Raw genomic sequence first — 16,910 nt, forward strand, 5'->3', positions numbered from 1 at the left:
TCTACCGTGTGAGCTATCCACGAACACAAAATATTCGTTTCAAACTCAAAGTCATTACTAGATCCCTCTCTCACCCACTTCTTGAGATCGCCGATTCGTTCGTACACCACCATCGCGAATAATTTTGACCAGCAGTTAAGCTTAATAGCCAATATTCTCAACACAAACATATAACATAGAAACGATTGAGACATTGAGTATGCTCCGGTGTATGGGGTGAATTTTAATTCAGAAAAGCGAGTGGAGCAGGCACTTATGTTGGTAACAACAAGATATGAAGTGAATAGAAAAGTGCCAGAAGACAACAGAGAATAAAAATTTTTTCGCGGCGGTGGTGGGGTTTGAACCTGCGACCTTATTGGTACGACAACTCCGCCTGGCAGGTGAGAGCGTGGCTCTACCGTGTGAGCTATCCACGAACACAAAATATTCGTTTCAAACTCAAAGTCATTACTAGATCCCTCTCTCACCCACTTCTTGAGATCGCCGATTCGTTCGTACACCACCATCGCGAATAATTTTGACCAGCAGTTAAGCTTAATAGCCAATATTCTCAACACAAACATATAACATAGAAACGATTGAGACATTGAGTATGCTCCGGTGTATGGGGTGAATTTTAATTCAGAAAAGCGAGTGGAGCAGGCACTTATGTTGGTAACAACAAGATATGAAGTGAATAGAAAAGTGCCAGAAGACAACAGAGAATAAAAATTTTTTTCGCGGCGTTTCTATGTTATATGTTTGTGTTGAGAATATTGGCTATTAAGCTTAACTGCTGGTCAAAATTATTCGCGATGGTGGTGTACGAACGAATCGGCGATCTCAAGAAGTGGGTGAGAGAGGGATCTAGTAATGACTTTGAGTTTGAAACGAATATTTTGTGTTCGTGGATAGCTCACACGGTAGAGCCACGCTCTCACCTGCCAGGCGGAGTTGTCGTACCAATAAGGTCGCAGGTTCAAACCCCACCACCGCCGCGAAAAAATTTTTATTCTCTGTTGTCTTCTGGCACTTTTCTATTCACTTCATATCTTGTTGTTACCAACATAAGTGCCTGCTCCACTCGCTTTTCTGAATTAAAATTCACCCCATACACCGGAGCATACTCAATGTCTCAATCGTTTCTATGTTATATGTTTGTGTTGAGAATATTGGCTATTAAGCTTAACTGCTGGTCAAAATTATTCGCGATGGTGGTGTACGAACGAATCGGCGATCTCAAGAAGTGGGTGAGAGAGGGATCTAGTAATGACTTTGAGTTTGAAACGAATATTTTGTGTTCGTGGATAGCTCACACGGTAGAGCCACGCTCTCACCTGCCAGGCGGAGTTGTCGTACCAATAAGGTCGCAGGTTCAAACCCCACCACCGCCGCGAAAAAATTTTTATTCTCTGTTGTCTTCTGGCACTTTTCTATTCACTTCATATCTTGTTGTTACCAACATAAGTGCCTGCTCCACTCGCTTTTCTGAATTAAAATTCACCCCATACACCGGAGCATACTCAATGTCTCAATCGTTTCTATGTTATATGTTTGTGTTGAGAATATTGGCTATTAAGCTTAACTGCTGGTCAAAATTATTCGCGATGGTGGTGTACGAACGAATCGGCGATCTCAAGAAGTGGGTGAGAGAGGGATCTAGTAATGACTTTGAGTTTGAAACGAATATTTTGTGTTCGTGGATAGCTCACACGGTAGAGCCACGCTCTCACCTGCCAGGCGGAGTTGTCGTACCAATAAGGTCGCAGGTTCAAACCCCACCACCGCCGCGAAAAAATTTTTATTCTCTGTTGTCTTCTGGCACTTTTCTATTCACTTCATATCTTGTTGTTACCAACATAAGTGCCTGCTCCACTCGCTTTTCTGAATTAAAATTCACCCCATACACCGGAGCATACTCAATGTCTCAATCGTTTCTATGTTATATGTTTGTGTTGAGAATATTGGCTATTAAGCTTAACTGCTGGTCAAAATTATTCGCGATGGTGGTGTACGAACGAATCGGCGATCTCAAGAAGTGGGTGAGAGAGGGATCTAGTAATGACTTTGAGTTTGAAACGAATATTTTGTGTTCGTGGATAGCTCACACGGTAGAGCCACGCTCTCACCTGCCAGGCGGAGTTGTCGTACCAATAAGGTCGCAGGTTCAAACCCCACCACCGCCGCGAAAAAATTTTTATTCTCTGTTGTCTTCTGGCACTTTTCTATTCACTTCATATCTTGTTGTTACCAACATAAGTGCCTGCTCCACTCGCTTTTCTGAATTAAAAGACTAAAGGTCAGTAGTGTCAAACCACAAGATCACAAAGCCATATAACTGGGTTTGACTTTTTTTCATTGTAAAATTTAGAATGTTTTGAAAGTTCAGTTCAAAGTAGGTCATAAAAGCATAAGAAGAATAACTCTTTTTAAAAAAATGTATTATCATCTTTTGCCAATGGAATCTTCATGAAATTCTATTCCAGTTTACCTGGTTTTGATGTCTGGTTCACCGGCACCTCCTTCAGCTTGGTGCGATTTGCCTTTCTCTTCCTCCTCATCCTCCTCATCATCTCCTTCGTCTTCTTGGTCATCATCTTTTTCTGCTACCTCTTTTTCTTCACCTTCTGGATTTTCCTCTTCATCTCCTTCTCTTCCCTCTTCTTCCTCCACTTCCTCTTCATCCTTTGATTGGCTACTACCATCTTCAGCTGGAGTTGAGTTCCCACCACCTTCCTCCTCCTCCAGATCCTCCTTTCTCTCCTCTTTTTCTTCATGATCTTGGCCATCATCATCATCTTGAACTTCAGAAATTTTGACAGAAGATTTTCTGGTAGGCTCCTCGTCATTTTGATTATCACTTATTCCAGAGATAGTGCTGATTGGTTTCTGATATCTCTCCTCTGGGTCGCTTGCATTGTCAGCACGATTTTGTTCAAACTGCTGGTACATTTTGGACATGTGAATCTTGAAGTCCTCATAGGCAACCTGAAAAAAATAAATATGTAATTGAAAAATCATAAATGAATGATTTAATAACTATTCTAGTAAAAGTGTTTCAAAACACGTCATGATGATGGTTGAGAGCAAACAGAATTTGGAACAAGTATAAATTTGAGTAGAATGAGTTATTCAAAATACAACTAAAACAAACAATGAGACAAAGAATGTAGTGCAATTAAACTGCCAGTAAATTCTGCAAGACAGAGGTGTTATTGGTTTAAATCAATGAAAAGTTCAATGTCCAAACTTTTCATGGATTATTTTTTTCCTTTTCACTTTTACAATGAAAATGGTGGCCTGCTGACACTGCACTCTGATATGACTTTCTATTTTGAAATGTTAGCACTCCCTGGAGTGTGTAACATCATTGCTTTTCTCTCCTGACTATTTCATTACATTTTATAATGCAAACTTGAATTTGTAAAGGGAAAATAACCCAAAGATATGTTTTGTCATATTCAGAGGTTTAACGAATTCAGAGGTTTAATGACACTTGCAACACATATAGGGGGGGGGGGGGGGGGGGGGGGGGGCATTTGGGTGTTGTGATAAAAAGGGAGAAGAGAAATAGACAGTAGAAGAAATGTACCTCTGAGATGAAAGATACTTGAAGTTGAGATAAATTTAAATGTTGTATCATCAGATACTTGTTAATTAAAGGATACGAAGTAAAGCCCCTACCGCTGTGTTAGGAAGCACCCTATTTCACATACCTTTGAATGAAGAATGGCCAGAGTGTCGATCCACACCCTCCAACCTCCAAACTCGTACTTGATGGCATGGTGCAGCAACATTCGGAATAAGGCCATCACCATGTCTGTGATCTTCTGCTGTTCAGAGTTGCGTGGGTAAATGTAGGACAGTGAGAACAGCCAGTCTTGCCAGACAGACATTTGAAGTACAGTTCTGATGGGAAAAGATTATAGATTCAAGATGAAAACTTTATTTTTAGGCAGTTTGCCAACACAAATCAAAACATTATTTCTAGTAAACAAAGTCAACACAATCATATTATTGAAAATAAAGAAGAATCAAATTGTATATAAAGGTTTTGTATTGATGTTTGCAAAAATCTGTACAACTGCACACTCACAAAACATAGGCGTCTTGTCCACTATTAGAAAAATTAATATATTTAAAAAAATATAAAATTTGTTTGTTGTTTTTTTTCGTTTTTTTTTTCTCTTAGAAAACCCAAACAGCACACAATAAAAGAGCCTAATCCGAAAAACAACAAAATAAAAACCATCTCTGTAAAATTTTATAAACAGCTTCACATAAAATATCTCCCTAATTATAAGTTTTAAAAGTTCAAGGCTGTATATTCAAAATATATAGGTGGGAGGGGGTATGCAAGAAAAGCTATTCCAAATGTACAAAACATAAATATTTTTTATTGATATTCAAGGGGCATAATCCTTACCTCCTGTTGTCTTTGTTATTGTTACAAAGTACAGTGAGATCGGACAGGAAGATCTTCTTCACCTCCAGGACCTCAGCTGTGGGTTTGGACTGACGGATCATCGTGGCAACCACCTTCAAGATTGCTGTTAGGGTGAGTTGAATTGAATTGTGATCATATATGGTCGCCAATAAGATTAGTTAAGTCAGAAATCATTATATAATAAAAGACATGGTACCTGATGAGATTGGAGAGTCAAAAATATGATGAAGTCTCTTTTCGTGAACTTCTCGAAAATTGCTTAAATCCCAATTTATACAGAGAAAGGGACCTTGTGGTAAAAAAATATACAAAGAGAAGGCAAAAGAACAGAAGATTAAAAGAAAAAATGATAGTATAAAAAATGTTAAATCCCCAAAAATTAATGAAAAAAAGTGTCTAGTTGTCTGTCTACCTGAATTTTCAATACGGAATGTTGATTCAGGCTCTGACTGTCTCACTTTTATATTCTCCAAAGACATTCTCTCTGTAAGGATCTGGAGAAGAGAAAATAAAAACTTTAATTAAAGACTTAACTATTGAATGTGATGAGGGGCATGAGGATAAGAAATGATATTAGATTAAATTACAAAGAAAACTTTTTTATAGTATCTCTTTTTTTCCCTCTTGAGCAAAAAAGTTGATCCTTATTTCTTTTTGCAGGTAATGGCTTACTGACACTGATAGCTTGGCTATTATGGACATTTTTCGACAAATTCTTAAATCTGATTTAAAAAAAGAGAATTAATTTATTATCTTTTAAGCATTAGATAATTTCAGCACTACACAACTGAATGAACTTAGAATTCCAAACTGATGTGCTATCAACAAATTTGTGCTTCCTTTGAAAAAGAATTCGTACCATTTACCTTATTACAGAAAACAAATTGGAGAAGTAGGGGAATTCAAGAACAAAAGATTTAAATGACTCTTAAGAAATATTTAGTAAAAAACTGCATGGATTTTGAAAAATTATTTTTTAAATATTTATTATTTAAAGTCTTAATATATATATTTGGTAAAAAAAAAAAGAAAAAAAAATTAAAGTAGACAATAAAAATGCACTTAAGCAGAATGAAAATATTTCTAACAGTAGACAATGTATTAAATCCTATGTCATATAATGTGACTTCTATTTTCCATTCATTACAGCCAGAGCAGCTTCTTCCTTGCCGCATCATAGGTATGTAGTTATAACTAGATAAATAATGGGAGAAAATTTGATTTGGCAGAATATCAATCTGGACATTACAAATGGATGGACTTACCTCAAAGAGAGCGTTGTAAGTAGCCATGGATATATTGGGAGTGTGAAGCATCAGCCTTTCTGCCAGAAGACTGAACAGGTTGTGGGGAGCCATGGCATCGTGTTTTCTCCTATGGATTTCAAAGATTTGAAAAAATGCTCTAATAGAGATAGCAGTAGATCAATATAATACCAAATGAAGTCTTGTAAAATACAAACTAGGTAGGAGAGGTGACAAACTTATAATATTCCTCCGTCTAATGTTGACAGTCATTTAGCCCATTATTCCAAAATACGTTCCACTTATGGAAAAACTTAAAAACTGTTTTCAAGCTTATGAGTTATATAGAGACAGTTAAAGCACTCTACAGTCTATCAGGGAGGCACCATCATTTATTTTTTATTTTTCTCCTGGATATGCCCACCATCAGTAATACTTGAGATTAACTGAGTCAGTCCGTTAATTTGAAGAGGGAGAAGATTTGATAGAATTCAAACACATCCATTTTGATAAATCTAAAAACATCATACCAATACAATGAGCCAGTCCAAAGACCAGTATTTTAACACAAATATTTAAAAAATGGAAGGTTGGATATATTTTAGTGATATTCGCTAATTTGTACTGAAGGCTGAAGATTAACACACAACTTAGATAAAGATTGAAAATCATTAAATGGTTAAGAATTTGCGAAGAGCTGTTTGATGAAAAAGGAAGGAACATCCACCTGACTTAAATAACCTATGATGTTGTCTTCAATTAATCCATTTTACTTTGCTGCATTTATAAAATTAAACACTACCTTCAAATACAAACTTAATTACCTGTAAGTACTTCTCATGAGGAAATATCCAAGCAATCTCAAAGCAAGAAGCCGAAGATCTTCATTTTGTGATGCCAGCAGTTTGAAAACAGTTCTGTAATAGACATAAGATGTGCAATTCTAAGTTATGTAAAACTGTTTGACTTATTATAAATTTAGAATTATTTTTTTTCCACATGAATATGTTCACGGAAGATGGAAGTTAAATTAATTATTGTTAGCTTAACTTCTGTGTTCAGGTACATGAAGTTAACAAATCGGATACTAAGCTGCTAGTAGCTGTGGACTGACAAAATGTAGTGAACAAAAATGAATAAAAGTTTCAATTCTAATGCAACCTAATAAATTTTCCTGTAAGTTTCTGTAATGTTAAAGTGAAAGTAAAAAAAAAAAAATTATAAATAAATAAAAAAAAATAAAAAAAATAATTTTAATGTTAAAGTGAAAGTAGAATAGGACGCTCTGGATCTATTAACCCAGCTACTCCATCACAGCTAGGGTTCATGAAACATCTCAACTGCACCAGGAATCAATATCAGTCATTTTGCTTTTGAGGAATATGCTTTAACCAACTGGGCTATGGGGATTCCGTTAGACTGATCATTACCTGACTCCATTCTTCTTGTCAAATGCAGGCACCATGGAGGATGGATGTTCTGCCATTAGATGTACCATCAATTCCAACACATCCATCAGGTTATCATCCTTGGAGTTGGAGAAAGTATTAAAATATCATTATCCACAGGTAAAGTTATGGTTGGTTTTTTTGTGTGTTTTTTTTTGTGTTTTTTTTTTTGGGGGGGGGGGGGGGGGGAGAGTTGCAACACTTAAGGTCATTCATTTCACAACAGTTAAAAGAAACATAATTGACTAGTCAAGCAGCAAATAAAATGTAAGACAAAGGGGACTATAGAGGTAAGCCTCAAACAGACAATCCCGATGAACCAATTTTCTTAACCCACTTCTGCATTAGATTATTTTCAATGTTATATTTTGAAAAATTAAATTTATTTTTTCTTTATAAGTAACTCCATTCGAAATTGAAGGAAAATCTTAATATTTTTTAACTTGAAATTTTAATAGGGCATAGCCCAGAGGTTAAGTTGTCTTTTTGGGTGCATCACTTAAATTCAGCAGATATCAGAAGTAGATCCAAGACTGGTTAGTCAGAAATCAGTTATGTCCAACACTGACATCACCAAAGGATCTACATCAAAAGGGATACACTCAGATGTTCAAATAATAAGCATTATTAAAACCTTTTGGTTATGGGGAAACCCAAATTTACAATAGCATAGTAGCAAAAATATTACGAGGCATGCCTATTATCCTTTGTCAAAAACTATAGCAGTTACAAGAATTCTTTTTCTCCGGCACAGATCCAGAGATTTTGATGCATAATGATATCATGATCACAATGATATTCGTAAGGTCAAATCATCAAATTCGAGGACCAATCAGTGTAAAAAAAAAAGAATAAATTTTAATCAGATATAACATAGGTGAGGTTAATGGAGGGGTATAATAAAAGTATTCTTGTTCTCCTGCATTTGACATTTCAAACTAATTCCTAATGAGCACTCCCAAGGTCGCTAATTCAGTGAAAACAGAGCTTTTTACCCCAAAAACCACTATTTTGAGGAATTAAAAATGGCGAAAATAAAGAATTTGACATCACAATGGTTAATCGACTTACTTTAAACATGTTTTCTATAAGTCATTGGATTAATTTTTCATTGCATTGAAAAAAAAAAGAAGAAAAAAAGCCCTCCTCATTCATTCAAACTATATTATTCCAATAGCATATTATACAACAGTAGGCTAATCTACTGTGATGGCACTTTTTAGCCTTTGCCACAAGACCTTTACTAAATTTGTGTTAAAAAAAAAAACAAAATCCCCTATGACTGGAATGCAGAATTTTTAGTAGTGAATGCGGATTGGCAGAATGAGTGGTTGTTTTGTGGAATGATTCCGTGAATTGCGGAATGGTACGAAGATCTGTGAAAGGTTTTGACTGCAGCATACCTCATGTAGGGTGGTGAGATAGTTGAGCATTGACTGGAGCTCATCCTCCAGTATGCCGTGTCCCTTCAGAATGAGTTCTTTCATGTAGAGCAGCATGAAAGAACGCAGTTTGATGATTTCATCTTTGGTGGGACGGGGACCATCTGAAACAATCCAAATCCAATGATCATTATGGTGCAACACATTGGAGTAGGGGATGCGAAAGGGGGGGGGGGGGGGGGGGGGGGGACAATAATAACACTTCTTTTGAAATTATGGTGATTAAAAATTCTTTTTGGAGTGGGAGAGTAAAAAAAAAGTCTCTTATCCCTAAAAAATAGTAAAGGCCAATATTTCATTATTTGTAATGTCATATTTGATTTTTTTTTAAAATACTCTCTCTTTGTCATAACTGATATATGCACAGACATAAGGCTTCATATCTGTCTCATCTTACAGGTTAAGTACAGCAGTTAGCTTTTGATCCCTTATAATTATAAAGCTGAGCATATATAGTGGAACTAGACATATATAAGCTCAATTTTATTTTAATTAATTTTTTTTTTCCAACTAACCAAAAGCATGGCTGTATTTACCTACTTCTGTCAAAGGACACAAATAGGTTGGCTGGACATGGGTTAAAATGTCAACATTTCACTTTTTTCCCTTGAGCACAACACTTCCCCTTTAGCATGACACTTAAACTCAATGCCATCCCTGCATTGTGGCTGTGGCTGACATTTGCGTTAGTCCAGTATTTTCTAGAAAAATCTACTGACAATTCAAATATCCCCAGGGGATGAATACTTTATTCCTATCAATTTAATCATATTTCTAATTTCTTTGATGTAAAAAAAAAATAACAGTTAACTTATAAAAACCAACAAGCATAAAAAAAAAAAAAGATGTGGGCAAATTATGATATTTACCTAATCCCTTTGGCAGAACTCCACTCCTGTCCAGAGGACTGACCACCCAGTAGTAGAATTTGAGGGAATGCATGGTTTGGAGGACAGAACTGACCCGTCTGATGTTGTTGTAGATCCTGGCATTGTTGATGAACTCAGTGGCCAAATAGCAAAACAACTTGGTTTGGACCTGATGGTTTGGGAAGGAAGAAAAAAAAACAAAGCCATTTATTTACAAATCTTTATAAGAAAAACAACAACAATAAAAGAATGAGTATAATAATAATAATAATAACAATATATAATAATAATAATAATAATAATAATAATAATAATAATAATAATAATAATAATAATAATAATAATAATAATAATAATATAATAATAATACAATATAAAAATAATAATAATAATAATATAATAATAATAATATATAATAATAATAATGATGATGATGATGATGATGATGATGATGATGATGATGATGATGATGATGATGATGATGATGATGATGATAAGGATGATGATGATGATGATGAGAATGATGATGATAATAATAATAATAATAATAATAATAATAATAATAATAATAATAATAATAATAATAATAATAATAATAATAATAATAATAATAATAACAATAACAATAACAATTACAAAAGCAACAACAACAACAACAACAAACATTTAATTTGTTTGCTTTTTGATTTTTTCCATTGTCCAAAAGATTATTTCTATTAATTATTGATAAATAACTATCAACATGTCAGAATCATTAGCTTACTTTTAGTAGCAATGACTATCCCGCACAAATCTTTGGGCCTCTTTTTCGCTCACGAAGTGCCCGAATTCGCGTCAAAATATGGGACGAAGCCGTTTCGTATATGCTATTTAAAAAAATTAATTACGACTCTGTTTATCGATGAATATGACTGAAAGTTGGCACACAGTTAGAAAAAAGGTAATTTTAGATTATGTCAAGCGACAAAACTCGTACGATAACCAGAAGACCGTTAAAAATAGATTTTACTCTTTGGAGTAAAATATTTCTAAAACTACCGGGCGTGGAGGTTTTGTCGCTGACAAGGTAATACATGAACATTTCTTCTTTTTGGTTGTAAAATTTCATATGAATATGACGAGTACTTTTCCCGTATTTTACAAAACACCATCCTAATTTGCTCTTCAAGTTTCAATCTTTTAATTCACTTATTACGCAAGATACAACCAAAGGTCGAAAAAAAATGCCGAAAAAGCGTCCAAGTTTTCGCGTTTTTTTCCTCTTTGCGGGTCATCCAAATAAATTACACCTTTGAAACTGCATAACTTGTTTATTTATGAATGGATTTTCAAAATTCAAAAACATTTTTACTCAGTGGAGATAGGGCTTTTATTTTAGACAAAAATTTTCCTCAAAAAGAGAAAAAAACATTTTTCATAGTCATTGCTACTTTTAGATATGAACAAAATATAAACGATACTCACCCCCACAGAAGTGTGGACCCAGAGTTGTGGGTTAAATAAGATGTAGTCAAACAAGTATTTGAGTAGAAGACCACCGGTGGGCAATTCTACCAGGTATTCTGTCAGACGAAGGAAGGCCTCCAACACTGCCGGGGTCATGTGATCCCTTGATGACTGGAAGAAAGACAACAAACACCACCAAATAAATTTCTGAAGAGATGTATGTAACATATCGTCTCAAAATAGTATTAATTTAGGGTGAACTAGATGCCAAAATATTTTTAAAAAAAGATTTTTAAGCTAAAGTGACCAAAAAAAAAAAAAGAGAGATTTTAGTTTATGTCACTTCAACTAAAGATATTTTAAGACCTCTACGTGGCAAGCAAAATAACTGTCTGAAAATTTTTATTACGGTACATATAGCACCTATTTTATAAGTCAATATGATAACATAATGTGCAAAATGATGATGAAAACAGTGGTGATAGTGTCAGAAATCCGTCTTTTCTCCTCAATGAACATATAAACGTTATCTAGATTTGGTGTTTTTTCACTCATTATAAAATCAATTCTAAGCATCTAAATCGCACTTGACATAAAACACCATTTTGACTCGGTGAATCACATATTAAGATACTAAATGACAAATAAAACTAAATAGTAATTAAATAAATTGGAACAAAAATATTTTTAAAATTTGCTATAAATAAATGTGAAGACAATAGTATGTGAATGAAATGACAAGACAGTTTGATGTGTTTTATAGCTACATAGAGATGGTCAGTTCTCAACAAAATCTATCTGACAGAGATTTTAAATGGATAGTGTGACACACACCATTTGTGGCATTGTTGGGTCAGCAGGTACGGTCTCCTCTTTTCACAAAAAAAAAATTCAAACAATGTTAAGAGTGGTCAGTTGTTGATTGGAGACAGCGATTTTAAAAGAAATTATTTTGTTCAGGGCGTTCGGTCCTGTGTAAGGCACTTTACATGCATCACCTCATTTGACTTGGGTTTGAAAGCGTGCCGGGTCATGGATATTGTGAGAATGTTAGTACAAAAATTATGCTAAACACGTGACTAGTACAATATGAAATGGAAATACAGTTCCATGTGGCCTGCTGAGAGGATATAGAAAAATGTTGTTAATGGCATTGAGCATCATAAAGCCTGAGGAATTACACTATATAAATAATAATACTCATTTATCATATCATATTTTTATTTTATTCTTTTTTTCATATCTATCCTATTTTATTTTCATTTTATTTGTAATCGTCAAGCCAGCAAGGACTGACATGGATTTGACTCAATAACAAAACAACTACAGGACCTTAATCTCTCAATATTGTATTATGAACAGTTTTACTTCCATTAGCCTTTGACTCATCCCTGAAATCACCTTTTCTAAGAAGTAGGATATAACAAGGAATCCTTTGTTCTGTATCATCTGTTGCTGGATACTGGTAGACGACTCAATTAAATCTGTCATCAGACCCATTAGGTTGGCACTGGGTGAGGGGGATTGGGGGGAGGGGAGGGGAGAAAAAAAAACAACACATAAAACAATAGGACGGTAATCAAAGCTGTGGTAACTAACTGTAACTGTAACAGTAATAGTAACTGTAACTAATTAAACAATCTTCACTTATTCTCACTCAGTAAAAATATTAAGAATAACCACAAAATTATTGCTCTTTCATGTTTCATGCAATAAAAAAATGTGTATTTGCGCACTCTGATATATTGTTTAAAATCTATAAAATATACAAATACATGGTTACAGTAAACGTTTTTGCATGGGTGAGAATTGAAAACGTCAGTTACAAGAAAGTTGAAATGACAATGAAAATGAAGTATCCAAGTGTTATGCATGTTACAGAACACACATACCCTAGTTTTGTTATCATCTGATAAAAAGCAATGTAAAATGTGCAATTTTTTAACTGATTTTCAGTTGAACGTTAATTTCCAAAGAGAGAAAAATCCAACAACTATTTTTGAGTTTTAAAAAAATGTCGGAAGTCTTTTGAATAAGATGGTAGTTTGGAATTTAGTACGCCCAAATCATAGTTGACTTATCCAAGAAGGAACTGATTCAAAGAGAGAAAAACAGAACAAGGATTACACAAAGACTCACCAAGTTTCATAGTCCACTTCAGGCTTCAGGTCAGGACCTCTATCCACAGGAAGGTCTAACTGGCCAAATAAGGGGAAAAGGATCTGTATGCCTCCCAAGGAATGGAGGGTGGAGTGGATGGAATGGGTGATGATGGCTTTCACCTCCTGAAACACACAGCCATTGTAAAGTGTGATGAATTAGCTATGAAAGTGGATATCTCACAATGCATTGAGGCGTATTCTCATTCAGCATCACCAATGTTGTACTGGGTTTGACTCCAATTCACCACAATTCCTATTTTTCTGTCACTTACCGACAAACCTCTAGAGAAAAGAAGGAACTATGATAATTGTTCTATGATTTATCAATCAAAAGGTGTTAGTTATCCTTCCTTCAAGGACCAAAGGACATTCAAATTCATGCTAAACGATTACCAGCCATGTGCAACAAAGAATAGGTACATTTTTCTTCAAAAACTTTTTTTTTTAAAATGAAGTCAACATTGCATGATGAGAGAGAGAGAGAGAGAGAGAGAGAGAGAGAGAGAGAGAGAGAGAGAGGAGAGAGAGAGAGAGAGAGAGAGAGAGAGAGAAGAGAGAGAGAGAGAGAAGAGAGAGGAGAGAGAGAAGAGAGAGAAGACAGACAGAGAGAGAAGAAGACGAGAGAGAGAAGAGAGAGAGAGAAGACAGACAGAGAGAGAGAGAGAGAGAGAGAGAGAGAGAGAGAGAGAGAGAGAGAGAGAGAGAGAGAGAGAGAGAGAGAGAGAGAGAGAGAGAATATATCTTTGTCACATCTGGTCAGTTTCTCTTTTCCCATTTCCCCAAAACAGAAAAACAAAATGTCTGTATTATTATCATTGTGATGATGATGAAGATGATCATAATCATCGTTGTCGTCATCGTCGTCATCATCATCATCATCATCATCATTATTATAAATAGGTTCAACTTTAAACATAGAGTTAAATCGCTAACACATTATCTGTGACACAGAATGCCACCCAAGATATTGACATTGAGGTGATTCAACTCACCTTACACATCATGGCATGTGGGGAATGCAGGAAATAAGACTGGTTTCCTTTAGGGGATGACTCCAGACACAGCTGGCTATCACAGGCTATGGGGTTGTACATGAACACCAGGGACTGGGTCAACTTGCCATCGTACAGGACCTGGAAATGGTAAATAAATGGATCGGGCATATTAGACACCATATTATTCAAAACTTGTAATTTTGTTTTAAAAACTGACCATTTGTATCAGGCTATTATGACAGTAACAAGTAACTTATAATTCAGCATGGCTTAGTGGTATGGTCTTTGCTTCATACTCGAATGGTATCGAGTTTGACTACCCGCCATACGGTGTGGCCTTGAGCAAGTCACCTCGCCCTAGCTCAATTTGCAGCATTGCTCCATAACGATGCCTGGATTATTCCAGTCTCCCCTTGGAACAGACCCTAAATACAAATTTCCCCTCGGGGATGAATAAAGGGAATTGAAAATAAAATTTACTTTGCTTGTGATAAGGCCGTGACCTGATACTCGAAATTTTGATGAATCAAACTCAAATAAAAAGGAGACGGAAATATGACAATTAAAATGGGCATTCTCAAATTATAGCAAACGTGATGATTGTCAGACAGGGACAGGTAGCAAAAGTAACATTTGTAACCAACACCTGAATCTGGCGTTATGTCGAATTGAACCAGATATCAAAACTGAATTTAAAGTCTATACTACAAAGTTTGAATTAAATTTACCTGCTTTTATTGAGAAGAATGAATATAGTTTTCTAAGCTGAAAAAAAAAAACCCACTTAATTTCATTTGTCTGACCATTTGACTTGAATTTGTTTCATGACATCAGGTTCACCCGACATGATATCAGATTGAGGTATGTAGGCGTTTGTAATTTATTTGTCCCTTAAATTGTTTTATTTTTTTTAAATTTGATTGAAAAAAATAATAATGAAAAATTAGATTTATAAATTAATGGATTTGCATCCATTAAAAAAAATTACCTTAAAGTACTATGAAATGAATGTAATAATTCTTTTGACTTCAAAATAGATCGGCACAACAATAGAAAGTGTGCAAAGCAAAATACATAATTTTCTAAATACCAATGACTTAAAAAAAACAAAAAACATTGTAATTATTTTCACAAAAACTCAATCTTAGCTCACTTACTATAGAGCTGCATTTATATGAAGAGTACAATATCAAAAGTATTTTACTGAGAAATATGATTTTAGAGGAAGTCTAGATCTTACATAAAAGAATATTTATACGAAAACAAACTATCTTAAAACCAATGGGAGCCAGCAGCCTGTACAATAAACAAACATTACATGCATGGTTAATGTTAAATCATAAATCACTATTAGTAAAACAACATGCGTTAAAAACTTAATACACCATCTATACACCAATTAGTACATACAGGGTACAATATTAAATACAATTGCAGTTTATTACATGCACATCAAGATGAAGTAGGAAATTAGGGTACAGTTATCATGAATGGTGCAAGTTGTACAAAATTATTTCTGTATCATGTGATAAAACAAAATTGGGACAGATCTCTAACAGACAATGAATAAACAATAAATAGTTTCTGTATGAAATGTAAACGCCATCACAGCATTGATTGAAAATGTATATTGTTGTGATGGGTAATTCCTTTCAACATGTGCAAATATTTTTGTTATACTGATTTTAGTCAATTTGGAAGAAAAAAATCCTTAATTTTGTATTCAATCCAAAAATAAAAAAATAAAATCATACAAACAAACAAAAAAAAAACATCACATTCGCTGTTTTAAAAGGCATTTTCACTCAATCAAACGCATGTTTGCTCACTGCTGTGCTTACTTCTCCCCTCCGTTTTAGAAAAAGGGGGTTGATTGAGTGGCAGTGTTTGAAGGAACAAACACAGTAGATGACACCGACTTATACAATAAGATTAATCTCAAACAAAAATAATGCCGTTGTCTTTACAGTCAATATAATGGAAGATGGCTGATTTCAATCAATAGGATGTGGGTTTCATCAAATGCTGTGCAGCTCTGGCATAAAAAATAACTGTTTTAAAAAAGATTTGATTTGGCAAAAAAAAAAAAAGCAAACCCCAACAGACTCTTAATTTCAAAACACAACACACACACATACACACACACACATACACGCACACACACACACATACACACACGCACACACACACACACACACACACACACACACACATACACAAACACTTATATGCACAAAGCCAAAAAATACAAATACATAACATACGTATAGGTTTTCCCCTGGGGTTGGGATTGGAATAGCCTGTCACTTGACGTAGTGGACATCAAAGACAATAAATCTTCCAAATACAATTTTCACATACACAAAATCACATCAGATTGGGATTTGCGTCATTCGATTTGACTTGTAGGAAAAAAATGCAGAGATCAATAATTCTAACAAAAATGAACAACTCTTAAACAGTTTGATTATAAGATAGAATGGGAAAAAAAACAACAACAAAAACAAACAGCTGAACTTCTGTCTGGCTGGTTTTAAAAAATGAATAAAACAAATGAAATGAGATTAAAATCAACCACAGTCATCCAATATCACTATGAAATGAAATACCAATCGACAAGTGGGAAACCATGTAGATTACGCATGTAAATCCTAACATCTGGACACTTCCCAGTACTACCATTCATATAAAGATACATTATCAGCTTGGTCTAGAGACAGAAAAAAAAATATGACTTCTCACTGATTACAGAAGTATTGAACAAACCATGAATTAGTCATGACATTTTACGACAAATCTTATATTGAAGAATGTTTCAGGCTCATATACTACTCCCCAACCAACAACAGGGAAAATAATGGATTGCAGCACAGAA

At 34.7% G+C, this 16,910-nt stretch overlaps 1 protein-coding gene across 23 annotated transcripts in view; it reads right to left on the reverse strand.

Annotated features, from left to right (window-relative positions):
• LOC144970721 (neurobeachin-like) overlaps positions 1–16,910 on the reverse strand; it is a 187,989-nt gene that overhangs the window by 22,723 nt on the left and 148,356 nt on the right. For all 23 annotated transcript variants that reach the window (XM_078910662.1, XM_078910663.1, XM_078910675.1 and 20 more), the window contains 13 exons: positions 14,033–14,173; positions 13,018–13,163; positions 12,280–12,388; positions 10,897–11,049; positions 9,433–9,601; positions 8,525–8,667; positions 7,104–7,201; positions 6,498–6,590; positions 5,695–5,803; positions 4,842–4,923; positions 4,409–4,532; positions 3,699–3,891; positions 2,474–2,970 (listed from right to left, as the gene is read on the reverse strand). In XM_078910662.1, coding sequence (XP_078766788.1) covers positions 2,474–2,970; positions 3,699–3,891; positions 4,409–4,532; positions 4,842–4,923; positions 5,695–5,803; positions 6,498–6,590; positions 7,104–7,201; positions 8,525–8,667; positions 9,433–9,601; positions 10,897–11,049; positions 12,280–12,388; positions 13,018–13,163; positions 14,033–14,173 — 2,057 coding nt within the window. The remainder of the gene's footprint in view (positions 1–2,473; positions 2,971–3,698; positions 3,892–4,408; positions 4,533–4,841; positions 4,924–5,694; positions 5,804–6,497; positions 6,591–7,103; positions 7,202–8,524; positions 8,668–9,432; positions 9,602–10,896; positions 11,050–12,279; positions 12,389–13,017; positions 13,164–14,032; positions 14,174–16,910) is intronic.

This window comes from Berghia stephanieae, chromosome 4, assembly GCF_034508935.2.
Source record: "Berghia stephanieae isolate SIO BIC M18660-M18661 chromosome 4, UCSD_Bste_1.3, whole genome shotgun sequence".
Taxonomy (NCBI): domain Eukaryota; kingdom Metazoa; phylum Mollusca; class Gastropoda; order Nudibranchia; family Aeolidiidae; genus Berghia; species Berghia stephanieae.